Genomic DNA, 9,484 nt, shown 5'->3' with positions numbered 1-9,484 from the left:
GGACGATAACTTTGTGTGTGTGTGTGTGATCCTGATGTGTGAGTGTGGACGAGGGCTGAAGAAGGAAGTAGAGGGAAGAGTCCTGCAGGCTGCTGGGTTAATGATTGTGTCAGAGGGGATGTTAGTCTGTGCTGCTCACTGTCCATGCACTGTGTGAGAGATCAAGTGCAGAGGGCGAGGAAGGGAGGGTCGTACACAGACAGATCACAACTGTTGCATATTCTCTTCTAAATACCGCGATTTACTTCTTTATTTTGACCAATTCCTTCAACTAATTTGGTCATACTTGTATAATTCATACTCCAGAAAGCAGGACTAAAGAGCTAGGCTTGAGGGACTTCTTCCCAGCTCCTCATCAAGATGTTTTCTGTTCATCTGCTCGCCTACTATTTCTCCAAACTCAAAGAGGATCCCACCAAGAAGGTAGGAGCTCTTGTTCTGTAGAACTTGCCTCTAAAAACTTTTATGCTTTTAATATTGAATTAATGAGGCAAAAGATATTCCAGCCTAAAAGATGCATTCACATCAATGGTAGCAGCAGTTGCCATTCAGTAAACAGCTGTTCACCTCATGCTGATTTAATGACAATAGTTGTAATGCTATGACTTTCCAAAGAAATGTAGGAAAATAAGTTTGTTCCATGCATGTTGTATGCAAGTGTTGGCCAATATGAATTGATGTGACTTGCACCAGGGCGGACCTTCAGAGATAAGACCTGTCACCCACATTAGCACACTCTATGATACACTGCTAAAAATAATGTGATCCTGTGTTAATGTCTTACCGTGGGGCCATTTATTAACACAGAAATCATTAACATCTGAATTGTAATTATCCCTTGTTTTTTCTAAGTAAACGGAAGGGGTGTATAGTCAAAGATAGGATAGAAGGAAGACTAAGAATTGAATTGCCCACACGCATGGATAAGCCCAACCTGCAGAGTTCTTTGCCAGCTGAACCTTGACCCATTTGATGTTTCACTTAACGTGCTTCATTACATCGGCTGAGTCTGATGCTTGATGTGTGAAATCCTTCAGAGGACAAGAGGTTTTCCATTCCGTTTTCACTTTGTGGTGGACATAGCTGAAGTATAGGGTTAACCTCTATCTTGTAATTCTGAAACAAAGAAAGCGGGATGTGGAAATGTTGTACCAATGTCATGAAAGGACAGGATAACTCCTGTACAAACAGGGTGGTCCCCTGCTGTCACTTGTTTTGACCGGAAGGTTGAAAACAAAATAGAAAAAAACCCTCAAAGCTATTGAAGGGATTGAAGCGAGATTGCCCTCATAAAATGCTGTAGGAGCTTGAGATGGAATGGCTTTATTATAGTGTTGCTATGGATGGATGGAGATGCCACAGTTGCCTGGAAAAATAATTAAATGTGTTGTGTAGATGAAGGCCGGGCTGTCACATCATGAAGGAGATTATATCTGCAAGAAAATTAGGTCACGGCTAGAATAAAGGCAGGAAGGAAACGAGGAATGGTCTGACATTATGAATCAGCAGGGAGGAGGGAGATTATTCAAAGATGGACACCACCCCACACTTAATCACAAATAACCCTTCACCACACTTTGATTGACCTGAAATTATCTCTCTTTAATGGTTGCCATTTGAATGTCTTATAAGTGGGTTTCCTACAAGCACTCTGAATGGCCTCGGTGTGGTTTGAGGCGTGCTGCTTTATATGGATGTAGCCCTACATGCGCCTTTGCGTTCACCCCAGGTGGACAGGTTCCTGTACTCCATGCGTCTGAACGACGACCAGCTGAGAGACGTCTCGGCGCGGCTCCTGCAGGAGATGCAGGACGTTCTGTCCTCGCAGAGCAGCGCCGCCGAATCCATCAAGATGCTGCCAACCCACGTGTGCTCCACTCCGGATGGATCAGGTGACACGCGAGAGGGGAGGGCTTCGGTCTAGCATCTAGCATGGTGGCGTTTACCAAAACAACGGTAAACGCTACTAATGCTAATGCTATGTTGGGTCTTAATATTCAGGTGTGCAAACACTTTTGGAGGGCACAATGATTGGCGTAGTGGTGCTCGGGTGTGGGGTCCCCAGCCGAAATGTACCGGGTTCGAACCCCAGTGTCAACTACTTGTAGGCCAGACAAACTTTAATCTCCTACCCTCAAAAGACTTATACTGTAGGTTGCTTTGAGTAAAATATCAATACATACTAATTATGTTTAAAATGCTATTAAGGTGTAGTTACTATACCCTATTTTTGTCAGTCTTTTGTGGATTAACATAATGCTATATTTGACCTACTGTCTCCCTAGAAAACGGAGACTTCCTAGCATTAGACATGGGAGGCTCCAGGTTTAAGGTGCTCCGGGTGAAAGTGAGACAGCAAGTGGGGAAAAAAGGTGGAGTGGAGATGGAGGAGAAAACCTACTCTATACCCAAAGAGCTTCTGAATGGAAAGGGATCGGAGGTAAGGGATGGAATCAGAGGTCCAAGGTTGAGAGTGAAAAACCACAAAGTCGATACATTAAAATGTCTGCCAAAGTTCACAAAATCCTTTGTCGAACAATCAATCATTATGATGGTTCCTGAAATCTTTTTGCATTAAATGTCTTGTTTACTGCCAAAAAGATTCTAAATATAATATCAATAAAATGTCAATCGTAGACAGTGACACACTAATGTTTAATGCCCTGGGCATTCAAAACGGAATGAGCTCCGTAAGAAATGGAATTAAATGTAATCATATATGTTTTTTTGTTTTCAAGATTATGAAATCCGGGTCCCCCCCGGAACCTGCTCAAGTAGCCCCGATTTGGAATCACTAACACTCTTCCCCCCACTTCTGCCTCCATCTCCATCTCTGTCTGCAGTTATTTGACCACGTGTCTAAGAGCCTGAAGGACTTTGCTGACACAAACAACATTGACCTGGAGAAGAAACACCCACTGGGCTTCACCTTCTCCTTCCCCTGTCACCAGAACACCCTGAACCAGGTAAGGCCATGCCACCTGTCCGTTCGTCTCTCTGCCCCTTGTAGTGTATGTTTACTGTGTTTTTAATGGGGGTCAGTATACTTCTGACTGTCATGCTGTCTTTCTGTCTCTTAAGTCTGTTAAAGGTTGGGTAGGTGATTTGCGAAACGCCAGCAGATTTTGAAAATACACAACTCAAATGGTCTACCCCCTCTCCTTCAACGCTGACTCTGACTCCACCCATTCCAAATACCTGGACGCGCAATCATGCACGAGCGCGAACAGAGATGCGCGAGAGCGAGCCAGGCTAGCGTAGGTTTTCGTTTAACAACATGGCACTACATTCAGCTGTAAGTTGCACCCAGTACCGCGGGAAGTAGGAGTGCTGGGGGTGCTGCAACACCCCCTGTCCGAGGCCCTGTCTTATCACAGAAAACGATCATTTCTAAAAACTCCGGCCAAAGTGGAGATTTCTGAAAACGCCGGTTATGTGTTGTCGTGTCAACGGGGAGAAACGGGATTTTAGGTTCTGAAGCGTCACATTATGCACCAGGAAATGCTTAACGTCATGTGAGCGCCCGCTGTACCGTATTGGTCCGAATATAAACACAAACCCCATTGTAAGACGACCTATATTTGGAAAAAAGATTTGAAGACCAGATCCGTTTTTTATGAATAAATAAATTGTATTCATTGAAATAATATACGAAAATAAAAAGGCATCGAATAAAACACTGCATTGCCACTAAACAGTAGTGCAAATAGGCCGTACTGATGTGTACACCAAAGACTATTCCTGACACTCCTCTGCCCCGCTGTGTTTGCTCTGGCTGTGGTCGCTCCGAACTGTTTCGGCCCGTGGCAAAGCGAGTCATCCTCGCTGCTGTCCAAGGCATTTTGAGACGCAGCATTTATTTAATGCTCATATGACCTAGTGCTGAAAAAAGGTTATATGAAAAAGTGTGAGGGTAGCGGTGGTGCGCTAAACTTGTTCTGTGAGCAGCTGGATGTGAACGATCGATTTTCAACTGTGCGCGCATGCACTGGTGTAATTGAGCTGCGCTGCTATACATCTTTTTTTATCAATGTAACGAGTTGCGAGTCTAGTGCAGGCTGAGTTTTTTTTTTTCCCAGCACCCCCTGCTGAGAATACGTTCTCGCTGCTATGGTTGGACCAGATGTTATAAACATTAAACGGTCACATAAATCATTACTATTTTTAGAAAATGTATGTTTGTTTCATATAATTGTATTGGAAGTCCTGGTTTTCACTAGGGTTGCCGCGGTGTGGACATTTTCACACCGAGTAATACACTCGTCTCCACACCGGTATTACCGAGTATAAACGGTATAAACTTGGAAACTAGGTCAACCGCCACACAAGCATCGGTTTTTAGACCCTTCTCGTCCTTCAGTTGCCGCCAACGTTCGAAAGCAGCGCCTAGGATTATTCTTGATTTCAGTTTTTCTCTTTCAGCGTTTTTATTATCAATTACTCTCTGAAAAAGAGTTTTCCTTCTCTTTGCTGGTGGTGGTGGTGGTGGTGGTGGGGATGGTGGCGTCTTGTCTGCCATGGAAATTGTCTTCTACTGCTAGGTCCAAATGTGGATTAACTAGTTCCAGTAGCTACCGCAGGATAACAACAAACAGGAGCTTGCTCTGGGTCACGAGCTCTGGGTCACGAGTACTGCACGAAGGGGTCGCGCGCGGGGCGCGGGGGAGGGGGAGTGCAGTACGACCGTTTGATTGACGTACTTACTGTCCAATGCAACTCGGTGGCAATGGAAATGATTGGCTGGAGTTTTTCGAGCCCTGCCCGTTCCACAGATGATTGACTTGTTTAATTTTCATGTCAGTACTTCTAACTCAGTGGCTGTAAGCGGGTTATGATAAGGATTTCAAGTAATTTTGCAAAAATGGCCAAAAAAGCAAATCACCTATCCAACCTTTAACTAACGGGGTACCCTGAATATGAATGTCAGGGGGATTCAGATGTAAAGACTATTGTTTTCTAGCTGTACATAGCCTGGTTATTCAGCTGGACATAATGGCTCTCCCTCTGTCTCCCTCTGTCTCCCTCTGTCTCCCTCTGTCTCCCTCTGTCTCCCTCTGTCTCCCTCTGTCTCCCTCTGTCTCCCTCTGTCTGCTGTAGGGAGTGTTGCTGAACTGGACTAAGAACTACAGAGCCAGAGGAGTACAGGGTAAAGATGTGACCCGGGCCCTCATGGAGTCCATCCAGAGAACAGGAGTAGGAACACACATCACACACACACACACACACACACACACACACACACACACACACACACACACACACACACACACACACACACACACACACACACACACACACACACACACACACACACACACAGACTGATGATGATGTGGTCCGCTCTCTCTATCCTCCACTCTCTCTCTATCGTCCACTCTCTCTCTCTCATCCTCTGTCTCTCTCTCTCTCATCCATTCTTCCTCTCGTCATCTCTCTCTCTTTCCATCTCTCTCTATGTCTCTCTCCCTCTCTCATCCCCTCTCCCTATGTCTCTCGTTCTGTCTTGTTTCTTAGGGTATGGATGTGGAGCTGCTGGCCTTAGTGAACGACACCGTGGGAACCATGATGACCTGCGCTTTCGATGATCCGTACTGTGAAGTCGGGCTCATTATCGGTTAGTGCGCTTGGAAAATATAAACATATTTACCGTCAAACATTAAGCCAAATATGTGACCTGTAATCATTTACCTTTTGGTTTGTAAGTTGATATTTAGTACTGGTGCCAACTTTATATATGTGTGTGTATGTATATATATATATATATATATATATATATATATATATATATATATATATATATATATGTATATGTATATGTATATATATATATATATATATATATATATATATATATATATATATATATATATATATATATATATATATAAAAAATCTTATCACTGAGTCAATAATTTAGAAAATATTGTATGATAAAAGTTGGTTCGTCGAGAAGAAATGAACTTAATATATATTAAAAAAAAACGAATCTAAAAACATAATTGTTTGAGTCAAACCTCAAGGTCTTTCTTTGTTGTTGATGAGTGCCCTCTACTGGTCACTTGGACTCAATGCTCTTTGGTGGGAGATGCGGTCTTAGATCGAGTCAGACCGGTGCGCAAGGCTGGAACTGTAACGTGGCGAGCGACATTCAGTTTTGTAACGCTTCAATTGTCATGAGTATATATTATCGCCTCCCCAGGCCCAGGTTACATTCATTCAATCATACAAACCACCAAATAAACCACCTCAAAGTAAATGAAGACCTGGCAAATTATTGTGCTATGCTAATCTTGACGGTTGAGAAAGCAATTGTGTGCATAAATGTCAGCAGCAATGTTCCCAGTGGCTTATTTTAAATTGATAGGGGAGAACAAACAACATCTGTAATCTAGCCGCAGACCATGAAAAGGCTAACTGCATTAGTGATCACTAGTAGCAACTAGTGATCACTAATGCAGTTCCCCCGTGTCTTTCCAGGCACTGGTACCAACGCGTGCTACATGGAGGAGCTGAGGCACATCAACCTGGTGGAGGGTGACGAGGGCCGCATGTGTGTCAACACAGAGTGGGGGGCCTTCGGGGACGACGGGGCCCTCAAGGATTACATCACCGATTTCGATCGCGACATCGACGCTGCCTCCGCCACACCTGGAAAGCAGATGTATGTTTCAGACACACAACACACTGTTGATATAGCATACTAGCATACATAGACAACATGCAGTTCAACAGCGCAGAGCGCTTAATATACAGAATATTTGATTATCTCGTTAACCTCCATTTGCGTTTCTCTTATTTGTGCATCTAACTGATTATATATCCCAGGACAGGATAGTGTATATCCATCTCCAGCTCCTTGCTAACATGCCTCTGATACACTCTGAGTTGGTTCATATAGTTCATAGTTATAGTAGTACATCATAGATTAATGATTCATAGAAATAGTACAAAGTAATAAATGTATGGTACATAATAGTGATTCAAAGTAATAGTACCTAGTCTTAGTAGTACATACATAGATAGTACTTTGTAATAGTAGCATATCTCCCTGTCAGTTTTGAGAAGCTGATCAGTGGTCTGTATCTGGGCGAGCTGGTGAGGTTGGTGGTTCTGAAGATGGCCAAGCAGGGACTGTTGTTTGAAGGCCATGCTCCCGACGCCCTGAGGACCAAAGGGAAGATCACCACAGCCCACGTTGCCTCCATGGAACAGTAAGACTGTCTGTCTCTCTGTCTGCCATTAGTATCGCTCGCTATCTGTCTTGCTATTTTATCGCCCTGTCTGAATATTATGTCTCTCTTTCAGTCTCTCTCTGTCTTTCTACTATAATATTATACCTGTCTGTCTGTCTGTCTGTCTGTCTGTCTGTCTGTCTGTCTGTCTGTCTGTCTGTCTGTCTGTCTGTCTGTCTGTCTGTCTGTCTGTCTGTCTGTCTGTCTGTCTGTCTGTCTGTCTGTCTGCCCTAAGTATCACTCTCTCACTGTCTGTCTTGCTCTCTCTATCTCAGATTATTATGCCTCTTTCAGTCTCTGTCTGTCTGTTTACTATAATATTGCACCTGTCTGTCACTCAACCTGTTTGTATCTCTGTCTCTCACATTGTCTGCCTGTCTGTGTGACCACTATACTATTATAATCTAATCCTTCCCTATCCGTATACCTTGCCTATCTCCCTCTCTCTCACTATATAATATCTCTGTGATGTAGTATTATCAAAAGTGACATATTATACCACCAGGTGTAAGTCCGATTAGACATTACAAGCCATTTTGAAAATCCGCCTCTTCTGACATCACAAGTGGGAGTGTCCACCTAGATGTATGACGGATAGATGAGCAACGTTTGCTACAGTCCACTGGGTAGGCTGGTAGACAGATCAACCAGGACACATCTAGGTGGACAGTCGCCCACTTGTGATGACAAAAGAGGCATTTAACAGCTAATCACACTCCCTTCCTGGTGGTATGATATGTCCCCTTTAAACCCGTTTCCTTCTTCCCCCCCAGGTACAAGGACGGCCTGCGCAACACCCGGGCGATCCTCGAGGACCTGGGCCTGGCCCCCTCGGACGACGACTGCGTGGCGGTGCAGCACGTCGGCACCGTGGTCTCCTTCCGCTCCTCCAACCTGGTGGCGGCGGGGCTGGCGGCCATCTTGACCCGCGTCAGGCAGAACAGGAAGCTGAAGACCCTGCGCATCACGGTCGGGGTGGACGGCACCGTGTACAGGACACACACACAGTAGGTTGGGCCGTAATAGGAAAATATGACGATAGAATATAGTAATGTAATATTGACTCAAAAATATTCGGGTCTTTTTTTCCAATGCTGCCAACCATAATTCATATCGATGACAACATTACTCCAGGTATGCCAAACGACTCCACAAGGTGGTGCGCCGGTTAGTTCCTGACTGTCATGTCCGATTCGTCTTATCAGAGAGTGGCAGCAGTAAAGGGGCTGCCATGGTAACGGCAGTTGCCCAGCGACTTGCCTCGCAGCGGCGTCAGGTGCGTTCACGGCGTACTCTTCGTACTTTGGGACTGTTCTTGCTCGGGCAGTAGTTCACTCGCGTGTCTCGCAACTCTGTTGTCAGGTGGACGAGGCACTGTCGTCCCTCAAGCTGACCCAGGAACACCTGGGATATGTGAAGTCCAGAATGAGGGCGGGGCTAGAGGCGGGGCTAAAATCACAAGGCCCCTCCCCTGTTAAGATGCTGCCTGCCTATGTGTACCGAACCCCAGATGGCACAGGTCAGAAAGTCATCCATGGAAATATCCTTTATAGACTTAGTTTACTCATGTACCAATTTGCTTATTCTATGTATGTCTAAATATGTTAATTTGAATTGCATTTATATTCATATATTATATAGACGATTGTATTTTCATCGTATTAGAATAAGTACGATACAAATACAATAACAATGCATTTATTCATATTAATAATACATTCAATAAGTAAATGAGTACATTAGTAAATTAACGTATTCATTTGCATATTTCATGTAGGTTTATTTGCATACAATTATTTCAATAACGATACGATATAAATAAATGTATTATTATTGTAGTTGTCGTAGTAGTAGTAGTAGTAGTAGTAGTAGTAGTAGTAGTAGTTGCAGTAGTAGTAGCAGGTACAGTATTACATACTGATTTTCTTCCAAACCGTGGGGTGTGAACCCAGACACAGTCAAAGTGGAGGAGATATGAACGTGAGTACGAGTGCCATCACATCTCTGTCGGGGCTCTCCTGTCTGTAGAGCACGGGAACTATCTGGCCCTGGACCTGGGAGGGACCAACTTCAGGGTCCTGCTGGTGAAGATCCGCAGCGGCCTGAGTCGCTCCGTCCGCCTCTACAACAAGATCTACGCCATCCCCCTGGAGGTCATGCAGGGGACAGGGGAGGAGGTGGGTGGAGGAGACTGGGGGAGGAGGAGGTGGGTGGAGGAGACTGGGGGAGGAGGTGGGTGGAGGAGACTGGGG

The 9,484-nt window shown here is 44.6% G+C and overlaps 1 protein-coding gene across 4 annotated transcripts in view; it reads left to right on the top strand.

Annotated features, from left to right (window-relative positions):
* The first annotated feature begins 143 nt into the window (after positions 1-143).
* The window catches only part of LOC115558187 (hexokinase-1), a 36,055-nt gene continuing 26,714 nt past the window's right edge, over positions 144-9,484 (top strand). For 3 of the 4 annotated variants that reach the window (XM_030376069.1, XM_030376068.1, XM_030376070.1), the window contains exons 1-12: positions 144-423; positions 1,730-1,892; positions 2,286-2,440; positions 2,844-2,966; positions 5,098-5,193; positions 5,515-5,614; positions 6,478-6,661; positions 7,056-7,211; positions 8,006-8,239; positions 8,367-8,508; positions 8,595-8,751; positions 9,261-9,409. In XM_030376069.1, the coding sequence (XP_030231929.1) occupies positions 361-423; positions 1,730-1,892; positions 2,286-2,440; positions 2,844-2,966; positions 5,098-5,193; positions 5,515-5,614; positions 6,478-6,661; positions 7,056-7,211; positions 8,006-8,239; positions 8,367-8,508; positions 8,595-8,751; positions 9,261-9,409 (1,722 nt within the window). In that variant the 5' untranslated portion in view covers positions 144-360. The remainder of the gene's footprint in view (positions 424-1,729; positions 1,893-2,285; positions 2,441-2,843; positions 2,967-5,097; positions 5,194-5,514; positions 5,615-6,477; positions 6,662-7,055; positions 7,212-8,005; positions 8,240-8,366; positions 8,509-8,594; positions 8,752-9,260; positions 9,410-9,484) is intronic. The other variant, XM_030376073.1, reaches the window with a different exon arrangement.

The sequence above is a fragment of the Gadus morhua genome, chromosome 14 (assembly GCF_902167405.1).
Source record: "Gadus morhua chromosome 14, gadMor3.0, whole genome shotgun sequence".
Lineage (NCBI taxonomy): Eukaryota > Metazoa > Chordata > Actinopteri > Gadiformes > Gadidae > Gadus > Gadus morhua.
This window is presented reverse-complemented; position numbering and strand designations above follow the sequence as displayed.